At 37.3% G+C, this 24765-nt stretch overlaps 1 protein-coding gene across 4 annotated transcripts in view; it reads left to right on the top strand.

Annotated features, from left to right (window-relative positions):
• PDE1A (phosphodiesterase 1A) overlaps positions 1 to 24765 on the top strand; it is a 164615-nt gene that overhangs the window by 115445 nt on the left and 24405 nt on the right. For 3 of the 4 annotated variants that reach the window (XM_074911025.1, XM_074911023.1, XM_074911022.1), the window contains exons 5-12: positions 738 to 854; positions 2858 to 2998; positions 7742 to 7842; positions 10365 to 10490; positions 17520 to 17621; positions 17741 to 17861; positions 21731 to 21812; positions 23378 to 23498. In XM_074911025.1, the coding sequence (XP_074767126.1) occupies positions 738 to 854; positions 2858 to 2998; positions 7742 to 7842; positions 10365 to 10490; positions 17520 to 17621; positions 17741 to 17861; positions 21731 to 21812; positions 23378 to 23498 (911 nt within the window). The remainder of the gene's footprint in view (positions 1 to 737; positions 855 to 2857; positions 2999 to 7741; positions 7843 to 10364; positions 10491 to 17519; positions 17622 to 17740; positions 17862 to 21730; positions 21813 to 23377; positions 23499 to 24765) is intronic. The other variant, XM_074911024.1, reaches the window with a different exon arrangement.

The following is a 24765-nucleotide window of genomic DNA, read 5'->3' as shown; positions in this document are numbered from 1 at the left end:
ATGGGAGACATGGTTTTATCAGCTCCCAGTGCTATGGTAATCAGTGTCTCAGACAGCAGTATTTGTTTCATTTTTAGGAAAGAAAAAGCAGTAGTAGTACTGGGATAGAGCTCACAAAAGAAGCTGAAGCTTATGGAACAAGTAAAGTGTTTGCTGTGAATTTAAGGCATTACTGGAGTTCACCCAAAAGGCAATCTTTTATAGTAGTAAAGTTCCTATGGCTATGTATGCAATTAAAAAATGGTATTTCTTGAGAATGTAGTGCTTCACCTTTTCACCTGAAAGTCAAACGTTATATTATATTATATTATATTATATTATATTATATTATTATTCTCAAATTGCAGTATGGCTATAGTGTTAATGATTTTGTGCTATAACCTATTTAAATGATGGGTATTCACATTGGCTCCACAAGGTTCTGTAGACAATTTGTACATGGAAAGTTAAATTTTGAAGGATTAAGGACTTTGAACCAAAGCATATAAAGTTGCATAGGTCATGTTACAAGTATTTTATTCATAACTGACACAACTATTTTAATCATTAATATTTAAGTAGTCATTAATGTGTTATCTACAGTATCTACTCTCTTTCAAAGTTGGACAATAAAAAACTACCGGAGTCTCCCCTCCTTTCCAAAAAACACCAGTATATCTTTTCCAGTGATTAACTGGAAACCTACTTAAAGAGATGGAAATTTGATGTTTTTTTTTTTCTTTTCCCCTCATCTACAGGATGTTGATAAATGGTCTTTTGACGTATTTGCCCTAAATGAAGCAAGTGGAGAGCACAGTCTGAAATTTATGATGTATGAGCTGTTTACCCGATATGACCTATTGAGCCGTTTCAAGGTCAGAAACTAGCCACAAATAAAAATATGTATGCAAAAATAAATATGTCCAATTTAAAATACAAGAAATCCACAATATGTTTGAAATGTTTTTTTATTGTGCAATGCAGTGCAGAATTTCAAAGAATATGGCAAATTGAACATCATAATATGCCAACAGTTCTACCAAATGGAACTTCACCTGGACTATCCAAATTTTTCTGCAACCCAAAAAAAGGAAAGTTATGTAGATGCATGTCACGTCAGTTTGGGATGGGATGTTGTTAGTGAGCAGTTAAATGCTGTAAGCATTAAATAAACAGATTATGTATACAGCCTGTTTACTCAGCAGTACTGAACCAGTGTCCTAGGTTCATGGAACACAGATTCCTAATAAGGCAGAAAACTGTAGTTAGTCCTAAATACTTTTTTCATGGTCTAGACTGTAGTATGTTGCCCACCACTGTGTAGGACTTTCAGCTGTATCTTCTTCTCCTAACCAGCTTGAGGGATAAATAAAGAGAAGGCCGCTTTTCCATGGTGTTTGCAGGGTATTGCAATACAATATGGAGTACTATAAACAACTTTGAAAGGCTGAGATAAAAAATGGATTTAAATGCCAATTTTTTCATTATAATAGTACCAAATGAAAGTTTCATTATGGTTTCAAAACCTCTCCACTGCAAAACTCCATGCTCCTTTTGAAAAGGCTGCCTCACCCTGAAATTGGTTTGAATATTTTAATTTTAACCAATAACCCAGAGTCAGATTTTCCCATCAAGCTCTGGGGGCTTGAAGTCAGAACCGCACCAGGGCTACCATTAACAAGAGTCAGAAAGTATACAGTGTTACTGGGTCAGTGGGTTTAAGCCCATTCCCAGTCCCACTGTTTACCTTGCAGGAATTTTAAATAAAGGAAAAAATCTTGAGGAAAATGTAATTTCGTTATATGGATGTTGTGATCTAACCCCAGCCAGCAACTAAGCACCACGCAGATGCTGGCTCCCTCCCTCCCCGCAGCAGGATGGGGGATGAGAACTGGGAGGGTGAAAGTGAGAAAACTTGTGGGTTGAGATAGGAACAGTTTAATAATTGAAATAAAATGTAATAATAATAATGATAATGTAATGAAAAGAAAAATAGCAGAGAGAAATAAAACCCAAGAAAGACAAGTGAAGCAAATGAAAACAGTTGCTCACCACCAACAAACTGATGCCCAGCCAGCCCCTGAGCAGCGGTCCCCTGGCTAACCTTTTCCCTATTTTTATTGCTGAACATGATGCCATAAGGTATGGAATATCCCTATGTTCAGTTGGGGTCAGCTGTCCTGGCTGTGTCCCCTCCCAATTCCTTGTGCACCCCCAGCCTACTCACTGGCAGGACAGTGTGAGGAGAAGAAGAAAAGGCTTTGACTGTGTGCAAGCACTGCTCAGCAATAACTAAACCATCCCTGTATTAGCAACAGATTTTCCAGCACAAATCCAAACATAACCTCATACTAGCTACTATGAAGAAAGTTGACTCTACCCCAGCCAAACCCAGCACAATGGGAAAATAAATGAGACTTGATTGTGCCTGTACTTCATACGTTGCCTGGAGGAAGAGAAGGAGAGGAAGTCATACTATCAGATTCAGGGAAACCTTGTCTCAAGCAAGGTAAAAGTGGTGAAGAAGAGATAATCCTCTTGTTAGACTCTTATCTGTCATGCCTTTATTGTATGAACAGTTTATACATTCCTGGTACAGACAGACAAACATGTCTTGAAAACTATTTGGTTGATAGCTCTGCAGTCTCTTGTATGCTACCACATGCTGTGCATAGTGAATGTAAAGGGATATAACGTATACAGGAACTGTGTGAAGACTCCCTGATGCATGTGAGATGCTAGACCTTTACATTTTAGATTTTTCTTTTGTTGTGAACTAAATTTGATGGTATATTTATTTGTGGTTTCTTAATTGCATCATTTACTTCACAGCTGTTGCAGGAAAAAACCCATTTATTTTAGTTTTTGCTTCCCCCAGATCCCTGTTCCCAATCTTATTTCATTTGCTGAAGCTCTTGAAGTTGGTTACAGCAAATACAAAAATCCCTATCACAATTTGATCCATGCAGCTGACGTTACTCAGACTGTGCATTACATAATGATTCACACTGGTATCATGGTAAGAAATACTGTGAAGTTCAATTTACTTCTTTTCTCTCTGCTGTTTTGGATAAATGTGCATGTGTGTCTTCTCTTAACGAAAAATCTCCCTTGAAAGTTGTGCACAGATAGATTCTAAACTACCATTCTTGCTGTGAACTAGATGTCATTTTAACAGTTTTTCCAGGCTGGAACTCTCCTGATGTGGAGGAAAAAAGGAGAAAAAAATCTCCCTTAAATTCTTTTTGCTTTTCATCGCCTGGGCTTAGGTATTATATATCATACTAAATGAGATATATGTGCAGCAGTAGGCAGGTGAGATTTTTTCGCTTCCACATCAGAGCCTGGGAGGTGTGATCAGGCAAGGAAGCTTTAGTACCTGCTGAGGTCCTAACCATTGAAAGATATGCTGAGTCAGTGCAGGCTTACTCAAATACTCTGCCGTTCCTTTTTCTTTTAGTTTTTAGGACTGCTCTTGCATACACTATGTGCCTATAGTAGGCAGAAGATTGCAATATTCCAATAGTCTTAAGTATACACTTTGGGAATTGAAGTGAGTCTGTGCAAGCTTTTTTACTCTAAACACTTAGATTTAATACCAGACGTGGGAGTGTCCTCGCTATCAGCTTGCTAGACAAAAGTAAATACTAACTAAAAGAAAATGGACATCTCTGTCAATGGCCTTTTGATGATTTATCTTCACTATGAATGTTGGTTTTTTTTAAAAAAAGTGGGAAGTGTTAGTGTCTGATTTCTGTTTGCAGAGCCATGAAACAGTTCCATAAGACTTTTGGAAAGGAAAATTTTAGGGCTGACTCTAGATGTTTGTGCTCCAATATATGCACAATAAATGGCAGTCATTCACTTCTGTTAAGCATTTTCTCACTGAAAACTTGGCCTTTGGCTTTAGTGGAAGCAAGAACAAGTCCCTAGGCATTTCAGAGTTTGATTCTACTGTTTGAAGGGAGTGTTTTACTTCTAAGCATCAAGTTCTAGAAGCTACATTTTAACACAAGTACTGCTTGCAGTGTGAAGCCTAGAGTCTTCACCAGCCAAGATTCCTTTTCAGATTGAGGTGTTTCCTTGAGAAAGAACTTCCATATCAGACTGAAGCATAGGCTAGACAGCTCTTGCCAAGATGACTCCAAACCAGAGCTGTTGTATATGAAGTTCACCCATCACAATAGTATTTTAATAAAAGAAAAAGCTTGAAAAGATTAGAGCATGGTTCCTACCCTACCCTTGTACTCTAATGTAAGATCAACTGCAGGCATTAAGGGATGTGAGACACAAATTTGTTGCAGGTATACACCTGGATCAGCAACTTAACAGGGAGGAAAATCCCTTTTTATACATCATAAACATCCCTTTGAGCTGTTGTAACTGTGCCCCTCCACCCTTTAAAAAAGACAATGTCATCCAGATTTTCTTTGTGATGCCATGACAAGGTTCCAACTTCCAGAGCTATCCTAGTCAATTTGGGATGTTTAGCCATTCTTAGAACAATGAACACTGAATGAAGGAACCTGTTTTGTATTTGAATATCTGCTATTTCACTGAGTGCACATGAGAATGAGCAAGGCCTCTCCAACTCAAGTTTTACAGTATTACCATCTTAAGTGTGTAACTGCACTTCGATGTGATCTGGACAACTCTTTTCAGAAAAGGTTAGAATTACTTTGCTGTAAAACCTCATTGATGTTGCAATGCTGCTGCAAAATATTCCTATAAAATTAGGCCAGGTTTTAAATATTCACATTTGAACTGCTGAATTATGATATTGGAAAGTTTTTGGAAAGATATCTAACTAGGACAACACTTAGTCAAGAGTGCCTTCAAACAGATGTATCTTGCCAGGCAGAAAGAACGTTTATAGAAATCAGTGTTTGAAAGAGGGCCTAGTGATTCTGCAGCTTGAAAAGTATTTCTGTCCCAAATGTCATTTGCAGTTTGAGAACGCATCAGTATCATGCAAATGTTCTATTTAACTTGGGTTTTTTCCTGTTGCCTGGTTAACCCTACAGACGCTACTCAACAATTTGAAGTTTGCTTCTCAAGCTAATAACTTTCGGAGTATGTCCATTGTAATGCCTCTTTTAACTTTGCTGTGTCTTCTAAAAAATACCTGGATTGGAGTCAGTTTGATGCAGTTCTATATCAGATTCCTGTGTGTTTTTTGCAGACTGGCATGCGATTTGAAGCACCTGTGCTTTGACTGTATCTTAACAAACTGATACTGGCTCCCAAATCTTGCAAAGAATTTCTTTCTTCCTTGTTTGCTTCTGAAAGACGTACTGAAGCAAATGGTTCAAAAAACTGACTTTTAGAAAATTCTTTTAATGATTCCTGTTGTTGAGGACATATATTGTGCATCTTTTATAGGCACCTGGATAATAGCCATATCTCAGCATCTGCCAAAAAATTTGGCTGGTCAGTTTATGCTTCTCCATAAGCCTTTAGAGAGATTCCAGTGAAGAATAACACATATTCAGAGCTGCAGTTAAAAAAACCAAAATGATCATTGTATTTTCCAAAAGTTACTGTCTATCTTAAGAAACAAGATCAAGCCACCTCAGTGTGTTAGAAAGTTAGATATCACAGATGGCACACAGTCTATTAACCTTCCCAAGAGATTAAATCCCAGATGATACAACTGAAATATATAACTCAAGCTTGCATTTATGAAGTCTTCATCTTTATAAAGATTTAAGAATTCAAGTCCCAGGGAATACATCTTGTAAAGAACTTTTGAGTCATCGATCATCTTCCCACCATCCCTTTTCTCCTCCCACGTACCTGTATTGCTCAAGCTAAAGGAAAAAATGTCTTTGCTGTCAATAAGTGCATTGTGAGACTCCCTTTCTTACTCATTTTTTAATCCATATTTGTTTAAAAAAATAGTTTGAACTAGAGCTCATGAAAAGTTGGAATGAATCTATTTACTTAAGAGCAATTTACAATGCTGGAAAACATCTCTCCATAGAAGAGACCTTTTCCAATAGGCGTTACATGTGCATGACATAGTATCTTCCAGAAGGGGAGCAGGTTCCAGCTCTTTGCAGTCTTGCAGGCCTCCACATACCTGCTTTTCCCTCTCCCTTTGAGAAAAATACTTGTTAACTGTCTCTCTAAGAGTTGTCTCTCCTACTTCCTTAGAAATTGTTTAGCTAAAGTAGTTCTCTGATTCTCTGATTTGAATACTGATCTGAATTTTGACTGCACAGCTGCAGTCTCTGGAATGCAGTCTCTAGAATACTTGCTGCCATACAGTGCCATATGAAGTTTCCGTGTATCACATAGATATTGTTTGGAAGGAATGCTCTTCTACTTACAAATGCATTGCATAGCAACTATTTTCATTACTAAAACAGCTGATCTTGGAAAAGATGTCTTAAAGAAATTTATGTTTAGCTTTACTAATTACTTAAATATTATTTACTTAATTACTAATAATTTCTGGGTTTCTATTCTATTTGGCATGTTGAAAACATTGTGAAAACCAGGACCAGTCATGGCCTGGTTTCTTGTGACACACAATACGATGAAGGTCATTGTTTCCATTTTTAGAACTGCATACAGCACATTCTCATTCCTCTGTTGTGACCTTTTTTAATCTATACTGCTTCACTAACAGCCAGTACTTGTTGTTCCTCAGCAGTGTTATTTTGTCGCCAAATGACCTATTTCATCATTCTTGCATTACTTATGAATCTTGACTGTTTCTTGTCTTCTTCTTTGAAAAAAGTCCTACTATTTGCAGTTTCTACTACTTCTGGCAGCTTATACATCTTACATCCATTCATACACATGTATGTGCATATATGGGTGCATAAGGATGAGATCATGAGTACAGAAGCTTACTTCTACACTATAGAAATTTGAAATATGTGTGGAAATGCTTGACTGTCATTTGACTTAATCAGTCCTATGACTGCGGGGGTTAATTACCCGGTGATTTTTCTGCCCCCGTTTTTAGATGGAGTAAATTTTCTCCTCAAGGATGATTGATCATTCAAGAAATAGAACCTGAAAGATAAAATAACAGAGGTTGTTTTATGAACTGAGTGATACAGAACAGCCTCAGTTAGCAAGAGGTATAAAAGTGCACAAAACTCTAGGATCTGCAATATTTTGTATACATGACCTGTATTACCTTTTGTTCTGTGTAGCTGTATACCAGCCTTATTTTTTTGGCATTAGTACTTTTTTTGGTATTATTACTTTTTTTTACATTAGTACAAACTATGATAAAATTTAGAACAGAAAAATCTCCCATGGGCCTAATTTTAGTGCTATGTACACTGGTAAAATACAGTTAATGCTGATGTTGTACCTAGAATTTATTATGACTGTATATATTGTTCACTGAAAGACAAATTCTAATCTTAAATTCATCTCAAGTTTTTAGATTAATATACCACAATTCAGCAAGTCCCATGCATGAGATTAGATACTTCCTACTCAAAACAGCTACAAATTATACCATATAATTACCTTAATAACTTCTTAAATTTTTGGCTGTCAATATTTACTTCTAGTGACCATAAGGACATTAACTAGGTCTTACAGAAATCATAATAAGTACAAGGAGTTATTTTACTATATAATACTGGAGTGTTATGGATATATATTTACCTGAAATAAGACAAGAACCAAGTTTACTTAAGTTGAAGGTAATGCAAAACATTTCCAATACTATAATGTTTTATCTGAGTTAGGCTATTATAGAAAATATGACTAAGATTTGTTTTTTGTTTACCAGCACTGGCTCACAGAACTGGAAATTTTAGCAATGATCTTTGCAGCTGCCGTCCATGATTATGAACATACTGGGACCACAAACAATTTCCATATTCAGACAAGGTAAGCGAAGTGGTCTCTTAAGTGTCACGTCTGGAGTTTGCTGATCATTTCTCTGAACTGTTTCATTCCTCTTGCTGATACAGCCAGGAGGTAGCCAGGTCATTCCTGATTTTACAGATTGCTTCCTTGACCTCTGCACAGTTAATGGGACTGCTCACATGAACAAAGTGTGTAAAAGTAAGGAGTTAGCTCCAGAGCATTTGAAATCATTATATTTTGGAGTTGATATGTCAAGAGAGGTTTCAAAACGATTCAGAACACAGACTTGAAAAGCACTCACCCCTCTGTTTGCTTGCTTAAATTCTGATACTTTTGACTCAAAAGTGTCTCCTACAGTGTCCCCAGAAAAATCCCACTTCGTTTTCAGAAATGTGTCTGCACTTACTTCAGGTGCTACATGTTGTTTCAAGTTGTGTATTACACTTATGGGTTCCTAGTAGAGAGGGAGAAACCTCCAAGTACACCTTTAGAAATACCTACCACGAGCCCTCTCCTAGCACATTTTGACAGCATCTGGAGTGTTTATGAAGAAGAAATCTAGAAATAAATGCCGCTTGAAAATCAAACTAACTGTATTTTCATGAAGGCACAGTGTGTCATCCTATCCTTTAGTCCAGAATAACAGCGTATAACCTCTCTCTCTCTTAAAATATTTTCAGTTTATCAAAGGAAAATCACTGACCAATCCATTACTGGGTGATAAATGGTACACTTGATACTTAATCTAGAACAAAGCATCTTATTGTTCTCTCACACTAGGCTATATTTTGTTTTTAGTATCCTCAGTTGAGGAGTCCTCTTTACCTGCTCTTAAAAATTTATTTCAGCAAAGCACTGGCATATTCTAACAAAACAGCTCTGTGCTAGAAACACTACTATTTTGAACAGAAGTATCCTCTCACTCACATATATGGGTAAAGTGCCCGATGTTTACATTTAAATTAAATCTGTAACATACTTGTGCCCTGATATGTGCCCTTCAGTAATGAACAAATTCTAGATCTGCAGCTGAAGTAAAGACATAATTCTTTTCTCCCTCAGCATAGTCTGGCTAAAATTAAACTTCAGCTGGTAGTTCCAAGTTTATATTACTTATCTATTTTTATCATTATTTTGCTCTGAAGTATTACAAAAGTGGAAAATTAATTAAGCTGTTAGCCTTTGGATTTTGCTTGGGCCTACTTGCAAACAGGTATTTGTTTTGTTGATGAAGCTCATTCTCCCCTCCTAGTGGAACTTGGACCTGATGTGACACCCCAGAGCCATGATTCCAGACTTCTTTTGCCTGAGAAAAGCTGATGAAATGGCTGTCATAGTCATAGCAAATCTTAACACTGTTTAAAACTAGCCATAAGTAGCTATGTAAACATATGTGACTGACAAATCACAGATTTTCCCATGATTTTAGCAGGATTATGGATGTAAACATAATCATTGTTTAGGTAGGTTATAGTTTGTTCCCTCTAAATAAAGTTTCAAATCCCATGTTCATTTTTAAAATTCCTTGGTACCATACCATACACATGGCTGGTTACACTGAATATATACTATTGCTCAACAGAACAAGTTAAATTTACCTTATTAATATCATAGTAAGCTGCACTGCTAAATCATGACACCTTTCTTCTAGTACAGACTTTTCAGTCAAACAAACTGAAATACTTGGGAAAAGTTTTATCAGAGTAAAAGAGTAGCAGAGAGGGGAGAGCCAAGGTTGCTTAGCAGGTCAGATAGATCTTGGGAAAAAAAATCCCCCAGGAATTAATGACATTTGAAGCTAAATATGATAAATCCATACTGCATCAAAATTTGGGAATATCTATATGTAATTTTGGTATTGTAGGTTAGTCTTTAATTAAAAGGGAACGGATAATGTTGAGAGTAAGGGTCTGACTTTAGGAAGCACTTGAATAAAATAAAAATTTGGTTTAGCATCTCTTCTATTCCATTGCTCTGAGCCTCAATGTTTGGCTGTTTTTCTGACAAAAGATGGCATCCATTTAAAACATGTTAAATTGATGTTTTTTAATATTTTGTTATTTATAGCTCCTTCTGATTATGGGTGACATGGATATCTCTCTCAGAACAGGCGTAGTAATTCCTTAATACCCATGCTATGTGTGGAGCCCCCTCTGTTGGTGAATGCATTACATTTTAAATGGTTGTATTGCCAGAGTACTCTTAAGTAGTCTAATTAGAGTATTTCTGTTGCTCCATGATCCTATCTACAGTCAAGAAGTTCAACAATTTCCTCACAAATTCTTGTCCCGGTTATATCATATGAATATAACATTACCTGTTTGAAAACATGACTTTCCCACAAACAGTATATGCAATAGTATAATGATAATGTCTTTATGCATTTAGGATGGAAACTTTATCAGTATTTGATACAATAGGAACAAAGAAATAAATTTTGATATATGTAGTCAATAGGTCTCATAGTGAATACACTGTCTACCTTCCCCAGTGCAATCATTGGGATGCTACTCTAAATTCTGCCTTTTTTTTTTAAACACTAGGTCAGATGTTGCAATATTGTACAATGATCGTTCTGTTCTTGAAAATCACCATGTAAGTGCTGCCTATAGACTCATGCAAGAAGAAGAGATGAACATCCTGGCAAATTTAACCAAAGATGACTGGAGGTAAGACCTACTGTGCCATTCAAACTTATTTCCAGTATTTAAAAATAATAAAAAACACCAGGCCTTCCCCGTGAAGTCTATTTTAAGAGTTCAAATTACAGGAAGAAATTTGGGCACTGGAAGAAGTAATGGATATTTAGAGTTTAGGGAAGGCTTCTGTGGTGTAAGGTACTGTTTGGAAGACTCCATATTTTCCGAGTGAGGCTGTGCGTTTATGAGGCACAGTGTCAGACTGCATGGACAGTGTCTCAGGTGAGATAGCTCTTTAGGAAAACCACAGTTGCCCCTCTTGAGCTAGATTACCTTTGTCTAACAGTGGGTTAAAACCTTGGTGCAGAGTCACACTCTACTGACAGCTTGAGCACTACTGCCTCTGGGATGTCTGCTATATAACATAGCACAGCAGAGCCACATCTTGGATAAGCATTAAAAAATTAATTGTCTGGAGAGTTCAAAAATAATAAAGTAAAGGCCCAGAAGCACTACAGAAATATCTTTTTTTTTTTTTTTTTTTTTTTATTCTTCATAATTTTAGTGTAATTGCTGAAGAAAATTTGACCAGCTTAAAGAATCAGGATCATAATTGATATGTCACAAATACTAAGATCTGTAAGACCCAAATGAAAAAGTGTTACAGATAAGACTTTCTCCACTATTAAAAATGACATGTTATCTTTGTATATCCTTTGATAGCTGCATATAGCACTTAAACTATGAGTGATCTGTGTGTACCTGTAAACACAGCTATTGTTGAGAGACCCTAAAAATTACTTTTAAATAGGTAGACTGTGAATGAGAGAGAGGTGTTCTGCTTCCAGGAAAGTCTCCCACTGTGAATGATGTCACCATAAATAACAAAACTATACTCTGCTTTATATTCTTGTGAAACTACACATTTATGAAGGAATATATGAGTCAGATCAAATTTTAGTGTGGTGCATATTTACAGATGAAGGACTGGTTTACATTATTTGACTTATCTACCTAAGCAGAACACCCCTAAATAAAGCGTTTATTGAATGTAAGTCTGCTGACCTTTTTAGTTTTCAATTAATTATTTTTCAGTAGCTACTCCAAAACACTTAAAGTATTTTTAATTTTTTATTTAATACAAAGCGAGAGAGGAAACATGCACTTTTTCATTCTCATGAAGGATTTTTTTTCTCAGAGGATACTCATTTGGATATAGTTATAAAAAAGTTCGTGTTGTAAATTTAGTTCTGGAGAAAGATCTCTGGAAATAAATTGTAAACTTCAGAAATAATTGTCATATACACCTAGATTTTTGTTGCCAGCATGAGAGCCTTGCTCTGCTTGGTACTATTTTGGGCCTAATAGTTTTGGGGCTGATAGGTCTCTGTGACCCAGTAGACAGCCATCAGAGGCTGTTATTCTCTCTTTTAAAACCATCATCGTAGAGAGGTAATGATTTTCAAATCTTCAGACTTGTTGCCTTAAGTATGTTTTTATGAAGTAGTGTTTCATGTTGTGTCCTACCAGAGAATCCTTCCAGTAGAAAGGGGCAGATCTTCTTCTGTTGACTTTCAGCTCAGGACTGGACCAAGGATGGCTTGAAGATATTTATGTGCTTCCCCAGTCCTGGGTCCTTCATTGCTGGAGACCACGATAAATGAGTATAGTTTGGGAATCCCTGCAGCAACATGCAGTTGCTCCAGCTGACAGAAATCTGGCTGCCAGCTAGTACAGTGCATCCCAGTCATTCTCTTTTGTTATGTCACTGGGGAAAAGAGTGATAGGATGGAAACTACTGTGAAAGAAAATATTTCCCAGTGGAAAGAGGAGCCTATGGTTTCCAGGTGTGTGATGTTTATACATATTGCCCCGCTGGACTGCAACAGAATAAAGGGAGGAATGTGAGACTTCACATTTCTGAAGAACACTCTTCTCTGCATAGATTGCTCAGTCTGATCTTCCCCTAGTTCTTTTTCCAGTCCAGTTGTGGACCCTTTCCTCTAACTTCTGTTGCATCTCATGTCTCTAGTTTTTGAACCTTTGATAAACTACCACGTTCCTTTAGAAGTTGCTCAATCACATACTGGGTGTGTTTGCACTTGCTTTTCAATCTCTTCTCACTGTAACTCAATTAGGATTTCCTGGAGGATCTTATTTTAGTTTTGCAAATTTTATTTGTATAGAGTGGCTGCACAGATCCAGTCCACTATTATATGCAGCCAGTTTGAAGTTGGTGGGATTTGGCAACCAGAGAAAGTAGAATCTGTGATCTCTTGTTGGAGCTATTCAGTACAACTCAAAAGAGATGTATGAACTGACTAAGAAGCTCAAGCAACTAAACTAGGACACTCAGTTCCATGTTTTGTCCCTTAGCTAGGCAATTACAGCCCATACTTTCAAACAAACCAGTAAATTCCAAAGTGGCAGTCTGAGAACCTGCACAACCTGTTGAAGTCTGATACTTTAATTTAGAGGGTCAGTCATGGAAATTGTGTTTTCCCGGTATTCGTTTCTAATATCCCAAAATTCCTATTACCCTGTCATCAGATAACTTGTTCAATGGTGCAATGACAGATCTGTTAGCCACTTGCAAGAAGCTCTTCAATTTTCTTATTACTACTAGAGCGAACTTGGATCTATACTGAAATTCATGCTGTTAGACTAACAGTTTTGAAGTTTGCACTGAATCAAATTGTCAGTAAATTGAAATTATAATTTTTTTCAACTTTTTAATGTACTTCCTGGCACCGATTAATTTCTTGACTATTGCCAGATCTGTGTTCTTGAGTTGCAGCTTTTTATTTTTTAAAAAATTTAACACTGGTGCCTATTTAAACTAGTTCTGCTAATTATTTCAGCAAGATGAAGCAAAATGACTGAGAATGACTTTATAGTATTACATTTTCTTTTCTACATGTTAACATTAAGAAGTTAAAAGCACTAATAAACTGTCAGATTCAATTAATTTTCAAACGAGGGGTTTGGGTCTGATCAAGGAAACACTGCCAGCATTCTGATGAGGATGTCCTTTGTGGATAACGCATGTGACATTCGTAGTAATTTCTCACTCTTTTCTCAACTCTGAAAATACATTGCAGTCTTTCATATTTTCTTGTTTCTCTCACTTAGCGCCCCTAAAAAACTAAAGAGGGATCCCTTTCTGCCCCACTTTCTCCTTCGATTTACCAGGCTTCTAGTGTTGTAGCACCCCATGTGTTAGGTCAACAACTGTAGGTGGTCAGGCAGTATTAATGTCTCAAATCATTCCAGTCGTAAGGCATACAAAGATATATTGCTTGATTATATAAAAAGACTAACAAAACAATATGTGTTGTATTCAGCTCTGTGGACCCCAATATAAGAAGGACATGGACCTGCTGGAACAAGTCCAGGGGAGGCCACGAAGGTGATCAGGGGCTGGAGCACCTCCCCTGTGAGGACAGGCTGAGAGAGTTGGGGGTGTTCAGCCCAGAGAAGAGAAGGCTCTGGGGAGACCCTACAGCGGCCTTCCAGTGCTGAAAGGGGCTGCAGGAAAGCTGGGGAGGGACTCTGCGTCAGGGAGGGTAGGGATAGGATGAGGGATAATGGTTTTAAACTGAAAAACGATTATTTATTGAGAGGGTGGTGAGGCCCTGGCACAGGTTGCCCAGAGCAGCTGTGGCTGCCCCCTCCCTGGCAGGGTTCGCGGCCAGGCTGGACGGGGCTTTGGGCAACCTGGGCTAGTGGAAGGTGTCCCTGCCCATGGCAGGGGGGTGGGAACTGGATGATCTTTGAGGTCCCTTCCAATCCAAACCATTCTGTGATATCTATGTTATACAATGCATAGTAAACAGGTTTTCTTTCACAAACTCCCTCAGGAGTCTTCTGTCTGAGGAAAGCAGGATTTCTATAACTTGCAAGATGAACCTTATGTCTTCAGTTCCCAACTTGCTTTTGCCCATCTAGCCTGTTCCTGCATTTTTTCATCAGAGAGGGACCTGGGGAGGTGATTGACAGCGGCTGAACAGGAGCCAGCAGTGTGCCCAGGTGGCCAAGAAGGCCAATGGCATCCTGGCTTGTGTCAGCAATAGCATGGCCAGCAGGGACAGGGAAGGGATCTCACCCCTGTACTCGGCACTGGTGAGGCCGCCCCTCGATTCCTGTGTTCAGTTTTGGGCCCCTCACTACAAAAAGGCCATTGAATGACTCGAGCGTGTCCGAGAAGGGCAACGGAGCTGGTGCAGGGTCTGGAGCACAGGTCTGCTGGGGAGCGGCTGGGGGAACTGGGGGGTTTAGTCTGGAGAAGAGGAGGCTGAGGGGAGACCTCATCGCCCTCTACAGCTCCCTGACAGGAGGGTGCACAGAGAGGGGATGAGCCTCTTTAACCAAGTAACAAGTGACAGGACAAGAGGGAATGGCCTCAAGTTGCACCAGGGAAGGTTTAGACTGGGTATCAGGAAGTATTTCTTTACAGATCAGGTTTTTACGCGTTGGAATGATCTGTCCAGGGCAGCGTGGAGTCGCCGTCCCTGGAGGTGTTTAAGAGCTGGGTTGATATAGCACTGAGGGATCTGGTGTAGTTGGGAATGGTCAGGTTAATGGTTGAACCAGATGATCTTCAAGGTCTTTTCAACCTAGATGATTCTGTGATAGTTTCTAGCTGACTAAATGTCTTTGTCATGGATAAATCCAGGTAAAAAATGGTTTCTGTTTATTGGTTAACAACTTTTCCAAGAAAATCATGTGCCATTTCTTGTCACTTGTTTATGACAGAATTATGCATGTCATTTTTTCACATCATCTTGCATCTATTTTTTTTTACAGGATCCTATCCATAGGGCATATGAATATAGGAGGGTTAAGAAAGGATGACAGCACGGGACATGACAGTTTACTTAAGAAATATGGACATTATATACTCAAAACCAGTAATCTTCCAATTGTGGGCCCAAAAATACCACTATGCACTGTATGTGAATACTGTTACCACTTCCTGAGATAGAACTAAAGATGACAACACCTATGTATTTTTTTGCCATGGTAGTATGAGCAATACTAATTGTGTTACCCCAATGCCTGTAGCTGTGGGCTGCTTAATGAAGTGGGCAGAGATTTCTGTCCAGGAGTTACCTATGAGACCTACTGAGGTCTCCTTCAATATGGAAGCTGAGATTGTCTTTTTTTCCCTGGGAAATGATTTGGGAATGCTTTAAGTTCAAGAGTAATCTTCTGTGCGGTGTTAGTAGACTGAGAATTTGTAGCTCTGGTAGAGCTTTGTTTCAGGTTTCCCCATCAGTTCCCGATTTTCCATCCCTCTATTGATGCTGGATGGTGGTGCAGGCAGGAAACAACGGCAGACTGTAGGTGGAGAGCCTCTCTTTTTTCTGTTAAGCAGCTTTTTGGTGGTCTGAAATCTTTAGAGGTGTGAGGAGGATAGCGATACATTGTTTGATCCTCATTCAGGTAATGAAGGTAAGAATTAGGGTTTGTCTGTTGCCACGCCAGTGTGAGGAAACTAAAAGCAGCATTTTGCTTCTCTGTGTGTCTTGTGTAGCAGGGCTGAGCTTATTTCTGATTACTCTTAAAAGTCCAGACATGGAAATTTCCTAGGAAAATCTCCCATAGAAAGGAGAACTCATAATTATTTCAGTCTTAAAAACAACAGGGTTTAACAATGCAGAGCCCTCAATTTTCATGCAGTGTTCGCTGTTCTTTTTTTTCTTTTTTTTTTCTTTTTTTTTTTTTTTTTTTAAATGGGTTTGGCTGGTTTTGAAGGGTACAGTTTCAAAGCAATGTGGAGGAGGAACAGTTGGGATGCAAACTAATTGGTATCCTATTATGAGTTCAGATAAGGTAAGGCATTTTCTAAACACAAGTCAGTATGGCTGCATACTATTGCATAGAAGTGAGAGGATTGAGTCTCTATCCAGTTACATCAAAGCAAATCAGGAATAAATGAACAAAAATCAATAAGAAGTATCAGCTTAAATATGCAATTATTTTGTCTAAATGCTGTCTTAATAGTTTTTATAACAAACTATTTTAATGACCCTGAAGAAAACTGCAATTTATTTCTTTAAAACATAGTCCTTTGAAAAAAAAAAAAAAAAAGTATTATAAAGAAAATCAAAGATATAAATGCAGTATGAAAGATTAGTGAGAATGTCTAAAGTAGGATTCTATTGTTGTAATTGATACTTGGACATCCTTAAGATTTAAGTGTCTCTGATATACATATAAGCAACACTTGCACATAAATTTTCCTAGGGCAGTAAAAAAGGATGTAAATAAAAACCCAGTAGACTCCTATATGGTCTATATACAATCCTTCTACATGAAGGAAATAGAATTTTCCAAATCAGTAATTACTGTTGACAAAATTAATATACTTTTGTATACAATCAGAATTAATACACTTTCTTACACGATTTGTGTTTTACTGTTTTAATATTCATTTCATAAAAAGCTGATGGACAAGTCAAAATCTCTTGACCATAATACCAAGATAAATTATAAATCCCAAACTTGTTCTGATTCATGAAACAGGCATTAAGGTATTTTTGAGATGAAGGGTAGTTTGCCATAATATTCATGTATTGGTATAACGTTGATGGCATTTCAGATGTAATACCTCTTGCTCTTCTGAGTGTTTCCACAGCCTTCTTCCTAGGTTTAGTATCATGCCTGCTCTGCACTATTATGAGGGTGGTAATAAAAGAACAAATACATCCTCTTGTGTGGTGGTAAGCCCAGAGACCAACGTTTTTTTGAATACTCTACTGCCAGAAAAATAGGGAAAGACTTATCATGGGTGACAGAACTTCATGTAATTTTACTTTATACATTAGAAAAGAGGAATTACAAAACAGTGTGACTCTGAAATAATGATTGCTTTCACAGAATCCTTTTAAGATACAATGTTCAAGTTGTTAATAATTTATTTAAATGCCTTTTTAAATGTAATAAAACACGTGATATTGTTGAGAAAGTTATAAATTAACAAGTGCTGCTTAAACAAATGTAGCATACATAGAATAAATGAATTTTAATCAGTCACTTTGTTTTAATTATTCTTAGGGAGTTGCGTAGCTTGGTCATTGAGATGGTCTTGTCTACAGATATGTCGGGTCATTTTCAACAAATTAAAACAATGCGACATACTCTACAGCAGACAGAGGGGTAGGTTGTTTTCCATTCTGTTCATTATCTATAGTCTTTCAGTGAGCTCATGTACAAGAAAATAATTTAAATAGTTGCTTTTGTTTTGAGATAATTGGAGCATGTCCTTGAATTGACAGGGTAGACAAAGCCAAAGCCATGTCTTTGATTCTACATGCAGCAGACATAAGCCATCCAGCAAAATCCTGGGAACTGCACTACCGGTGGACCATGGCCCTAATGGAAGAATTTTTTCGACAGGTGCCATTTTAAAAATCTTTTAATAAATCTAGTTCAAGAAGCAATGGTTACACAACTAAATCTTTTCATAAGTCTACCAGCAAGGGTGCTGTTGGTTGTGATTGACAAGCATAGTCAGTAGTACATATTCTTTACTCTTCATACATTCCACTGACATTAATTCAACTTGTATGTGCGTGAATAAGATGAAATTGGTATAACTCTGTATCTATTTCAGCTGATACCAGGATTCTGAGTGTTGTAGCATTTTTTCTTCTTTCAATTATAATATAGCTTGTCAAGCTGTTTCCATTCTGTAGACAGAGATTTATATATGCTTTGAGTTAAAAAGAAGCACTAGCAGGGTAGGATGAAGGACTTGAAAATAGGAAGAATTCATGTTCAGCAAAGAAGGGAAAAAAGTTGTGTCCATTTCATATTTCAGAAAGCTCACCTATTTCTTTTCCTTGCTAGTACTTACCATGCATATACCATATAGATTTGAAGGTTTTGCTTCCATAACAGCCAGATCCAAAGTCAGAGGTTAGATGGTATCATCCTGTTAATGCTATGGCCATATATCCTAAAACAAAAATGAGAAACACCTTTGTGAAAGTCTTTTCATTTCTATGAGATACTGAATTCAAAGAGAAAGTCCAGTAGATGTTGCTGTCACTGCTGCCACTTTTTTACTCGTCTCAGCAGGTGAAAATAAAACATTTCTCCACAGGTGGAATACTCTCCCTGTAATTAATATTCGTGACCGTGCACATTTTTAGCATAACAGTTACTGAAGTAAAATCAATAATCAGAATCCAGTTTAGGCATTACACAGTTTCTACAGTTATACCCAGGTTTTAAATATGGTTAATACAGATAATGGAACTATGTATATCTAGCTCAGCTTCAATGTCATTATTTTGCTATATGGGGACATTTTCAAGTCAGGTGGGTCACACTGGAAAAAGGGGCCGTAGAATAAAAAAGTCAGTATATTAAACCATGAGATTGTTAGGCCCATCTGTCCTAGAAGGTTCTTGCTTGATTCCTAGAGGTTCTTTATACAAATTCTCGGTAAGGAGCATCAGGACATCCTTGACTCTGGGCTTAGCACTGAGGAGACAGTTTGGAGAGATGGTGCCTTAATCTAAATAAAGAATGGACTAAGTTTTGTGGAAATACTGACTAAAACCATGAGTTTGTGTCTGTTTTTGAAATGGAAATTTGAATTTTGAACTTGAAAGGAAAAAGGAGGAGCAGACTACCCCAGCTATATATTACTTGAAAAGGTCAGAGATGACCAACTGTAAAAACATTTTAGACACGGAGACAGACTAGACAGAGCCCATGGGACACTGAGGCAATGTGTCCAGTCAAGTGGATGTAGCATTAGCAATAAACAGTACCATACTGGTCGTTGAGTGTTTAGGATCATCTAATGTTTTTGTTATTCCTTTATCCTTTCATTAGAAGAAGTAGCTGGATCCCAAATAAGCTGCTCAAAGGCATTGAGAAGACATTTAACAATAAAAACAAATCACCACGTATGCATGTCTGTAACTCAGCAGTATGAGACGTGAAAGTCTTTCAGGCTGTAGAGGAGTGTGCAAGGAACTGAATCCCTCTTTATACGTACTACTAAGAACAGCATGTGTGGAGTAGTTCCAACACATTTAAAATGTGATGAAGTAATTGTACATACATAAATACACTGAGCAATGCAGACACAGTAGGTCTCCTACTTCCTAGATGCACTGGCTTGGTTGTGTATCCTCTGGTCTGTTGATCTGAAAGTGTGTGGTGGAAATCTCTGGGATTTCCAAATCTGTGTCAGCCAAGGTAAAAAGTAGTCCAAATGTATACGAAATCCACTAACTCTTCCTCTTCTTTTCTTTAAATTCAACTACTTCAACTGCCTTACAGGAAAAAACAGCAGAGTCTGAAACTGCCAAGGCAAAAACAATGCTTTAAACAGGCAGCTTTCGAAGCAGTGAGCACCAGCAAAAAATGAACATTCACCTAGACAAAAAACTTTGTTAACTGCAGCTAGCGGTTAAAATACGTGCCAGTGTTAACTTCGGGGAAAAAGCCAAACGCTTTAAGTTTAAAAGCAACAACTACAGAAAGGGTGTTATAATGCCAAGGAAAATCTGAGCTACTTGTTTAAAATAGAAATACACCCACCCATCTCAAAACCTTAAAAATAAAGAAATACATAGTTCAAGTCACTCAAAGAAGCATCACAGCTCCTATAGCATTCTGCTTTCAGTCTGAATGATACAAAAGCATAAAAAAAGAATTTGTGCAGTGAGTTCAGCACCTGGGCAAAGAAATTTTTTTACTGGTTTGATCTTTATCTTGATTTTAAATCTCATTAAATTCTAATTATCAATTTAAATATTAGTGTTGTGTCCATTATTACAATTTACAATAGACTTAGGCTTATATGCCATTTGAGTTTTAACTATGTATTATATTAATTGCAAAGTAATTCATAATTGGGGTAAAGAGCTATTTGAAAACATTAAAAAATTCAAACTGATTCTTCACTAGTGTGGAATTTTATCTTTTTTAATACCTACTTAAGGGAAGATTACAAAACTAATATTGCTTTAGAAATCTTGTATTCAACAATGGTCGAAATTGTTAGAACTACCCCAGTTTATATTATATCACTGTCTGGCTCCTGCATTTACACGGAGGTGCCACTAACACTGCTCCTAGCAGCAAGTTTTCATGTGTTCTTCTACATTCTGAAATCAAATTATGAACACTCGGGTGTAAAATTTGAAGGCCATAGTGATAAAACTCTCCAGTTTCACATGAAACACAATCTGCAAGTTACATCTGTTCCTGTGGCTGAAGTGGCTTTATTGGTATTACAGTTCTCAACTTTTCCCAGATCTAGTTCAATGATACATGATAAAAAGACTAAGGAAGGTTGATACTGCCCCCTTCATCTATCAGCTTCTGACGAGATCAATGGGAAAATGGTATGTTCATGTACTGCTCCCCGCTGAAGGATCATGAAACAGCATTCTCCACGATTAATGTAATACGTAGAGTCATTTTACTTGATAGACCAAGTTTTCCTATACCTATAATATCAGTGCTTCTGGGGGCCAGGTTTGTCCAGCAACACAAATTATAGCCTCCTTTGAAAGATGTCTCTTCAGTTTGTTTGGCACTGCTAGACATTCTTTTTGAGATTTTGCAAGACAGTTGGTCTACCATGCTGAAAATGGAGATAATATCCTCTGTCTTTTAAGACTGTTAGGACAAAAAACCCTATTTTAATGTGTTAGGTGTTTAAATGTTTTCAGAACTAGGTTGTACAAATCATCTTTGTAATGAAATTGAACTTGCGCTTTTTAATGCTTCAGCAGCAGAGACATATGCCTGCTGGTGAGAATGAGTTCAAGTCAGATCATACCCTTAATTTGTGTAAATCCATTGAAGAAATTTTACAAGTTGGATAAACCAGTGTAATAGAAGGAAACACTTAACATTTGACATACTATTACAAACATGTCTAAATATCTCCAATCCTATTACATCTGGGCTCAGCAGGACTAAACTGTGAATATTGAAGGACTTCATCTGTGCTAAAACTCATTGGCAGATGCCTTGCTTTTGAGGAGAGCTTGCTTGCAATAAATTGATTTATATAAAAATTATCAAGTATAAGTTAAAATTTTTGCTTTTAGTTTTTCTGAAAATTTAAAAATAGATAATGAGGGGTTTGGGGGTTTTTTGCCTGTGGCTTGTTTTTATTCAAGAATATAAGTGAACAAATTAATCTGTTGAATAAATACTAAGAATTTTCAGATTCCTTTGTCTCTCTGTCCCTCTATCAAATATATGCTTATAATATTAAATGTTGTTTGCAGGGAGACAAAGAGGCTGCTTTAGGTCTTCAATTTTCTCCACTCTGTGACCGCAACTCTACTTTGGTAGCTCAATCCCAAATAGGTAACGACAAATTGTGTTTTTCTTTTTCTTGTATGTGTAGGAACATGTAAAGACATTCCTTATATCCATTTTGAATTTTAAACATTCCAAATGCCATCGTATAGAAGGTATTTCTTTGTACCTATCTGTTCACCAAACTCATATACTCTTACATCAGAAATGCGCTGGTCTCAAGAAACATGAAGTAATTTCAGCATATGTGATGCCAAGGAGGGGTAGGAGAAGGATTCACCAAAGTACTGGACATGAACCCAACTTTTACTGTACACACTTCAGAGTTTGGTAGAACATGTCCTCCGACAGATTGACTCTTGCTCAAGAACTCACAGGTCGGTCTCAACTGCAATCTAAAAGCCTGGTACCATTTTGTAGATGCATCTCAAAATTAATTAATAACATCAGATCTCTGGACTGCAGTTAAGGGTCAAGTCTCCTTGGGTTGACAAGGACGACTGCATTCTGTTCCTGTAAATCCTAATTGCATTTTGGTCAACAGTGGCCAAATGTCAGCTTCCCATTTTCAGAAATGCGGGTCTTGGCTTTCTCTATCCGCATTTCCATTGGCAATAATAAGGAAATAAAAATTGGTAAAGATCACTGGGGCTAATTACAAGGACACACCCTAGAAGCATACTGAGTAAAAACAGTAAGTCCTACTAACAGCTGCACCTTTCATGTGAGTGAACACAGTACTCAAGGGGAGATTCCGTAGATGACAGTGTCTTATCCTTGAATTCAGGCATGTCATTCTGTCTGATCTTGTCACTCAAAATGTCCTTTATTTCGTTTCACTGGGAATTGAAATGCAATGTTCTTGAGTGTCATAACTACTGCAGGAGGGAAGCAGGGTCCTAGGCTGAAGTACTGTTGCTCACGTTTGTGCTGTGTTACCTGGTTAGAATATGAAGACATCTGGAAATCCATTGCTAGCTCATGTTTTAGCTTGCTTTTTTTTTTTTTTTTTTTTTTCTGTTAAGTGCTCAGCAGAGAATAATGCTTCATTCTCTCTCTGTGTCATTCCATACCTTGATGAGCACTTTAAAATGTAAAAGACATTGTTCAGAGCTGACATCTCAGAACTGTGGGATGAATGCTGTCTCCTAAGGATATTACTTGTTCTCTTCACTGATTTGACAGAACACTCCTACACACTGTGAAATAACACTTTACCTCCACAGAATAATAAACAGCAGTTTGAAATATTAACTCCTTGGCAAGAAGCTCCAAATGGTAAAACAGACAGAATGACTTCTAGCCCCTCGGCTCAGTGGTAGCTTCCCTTCTATTCAATACTTAATATTCATTTCAAATGGTCAGTGTGTTCTGCAGTGCGTAAAATTTACAAGAAAAAGAAATTAAAAGCTATAATTACTAATACCTAGTTATATCTATAGAGCTTCATGTGTTTCTGTTTTTACTTGTGCTCTTCTCTTCAAGATTGTACTAGTGGTATCTAGTATCTTGAATCAGGACTACAGTCAAAAAATCAGCCTAATATTAAGTATTTATTTTTAGATTTGAGAGTTGTGGAAATGTAAAGTCTGTTTTTCTCTCTTCTTCTTTAGGTTTCATTGATTTCATAGTAGAACCAACATTTTCTCTTCTCACGGACTCAATGGAGAAAATTGTTATGCCTCTTATAGAGGAAGCATCAAAATCTGAAAGTCCTGCATTTGGGACACCCAGGTATGAATACAGCACTTAGTTATTGAACCAACATAAACTAACATAACCATGTCATTCTCAGAATTATCGCCAATTATTTCAAGAGTTGAAAAAGTAACATAAACCACTGTATAGTATTGCCACCATGTGGTGCTATGATGTATTTGCAATAGGCTATTACTCCATTGACTATGGGCAATCGTGCATATAAAAAAGCAGAACCACAATAACAAGCAGAATACACACGTATAAAATACAAAGTTGATTTTCTACAGCATATATAATAACTTTTTTTTAACTTTGACTATAATTTCTGCAATAGATTATTGAAGTTCCTCGTTCTCTTACCTTGAACTATTTTCAGTATAATTTTAATTGACAGTACCAAAAGTAATTACATCCTTTCTGAGAGACAAATGGATATGGAGGTGATGCGATGCAGGTGGTTTCAGCTTTTTTTCTGTTTTTAATTATGCTGTAGGTCACTTTCCTTCTTCACATTTCCACATTAGTGTTACTTCATATATACACTTAAGACAAAACTGATTCCAGTTATATTCCACTTGAGAGATTAAAATAAATGTGTGAGATGCAGGGGGGGTTGCCTATCAAACTCCTGTTTTTTGCGTCATGATAGAAGTTGTCTATAAAACGAACTATCTATGACAATGTTATCTGAGCGACTCCACACTGAAAGCATCGTTCAATAATCATATGATGCTTTTATATATATTGCCTCTGTCATCACATTTTTTTTTCATTTTAAAACTAATTTGAGCTTTCACTGCGTCTACTAATATGACAGTTCTGCAGCGCAAGTTTTCATTTGCTGTGTATCAGATTTTAATAGTAAAATGATGAACCTGGTTATTTTCTGATCATGAGTTTACATGTATTTTGATTACTAGAAGTAAGTAGAAGTTACCAGAATTAGGTCTTTATGATGGTGTTCTTAGTGTTTTGGGGAACAGTGCTAAGGCACTATTGATAACAAATCTGTTTACCTACATACTTCTTCACAAATGAGTGATTACCAGCTGCAAACGATCTGTAGGTCCACACTTCATTTTCGGTTCATGACTAGTGGTAGATGAACAAAGGCTTCCTCCTGTGAGGTGGAGGATAAAGGGATTTTTTCTTAGTATAGAATCAAGAGCTGCACTTATGAAGAGAGTGGAGAGCCTATAGCATGATACAGAAATGACGGAGCCAGCAGAGATGCTCAAACGCTACTGGGTGGGCGCCATGAGTACCTGCTGTGATATTCACAGTGGTGTCTGGAAAAGAG

Source organism: Athene noctua, chromosome 7 (assembly GCF_965140245.1).
Source record: "Athene noctua chromosome 7, bAthNoc1.hap1.1, whole genome shotgun sequence".
Lineage (NCBI taxonomy): Eukaryota > Metazoa > Chordata > Aves > Strigiformes > Strigidae > Athene > Athene noctua.
Note: the sequence above shows the minus strand (reverse complement) of the source record. Positions and strands in the feature narration are given on the sequence as shown.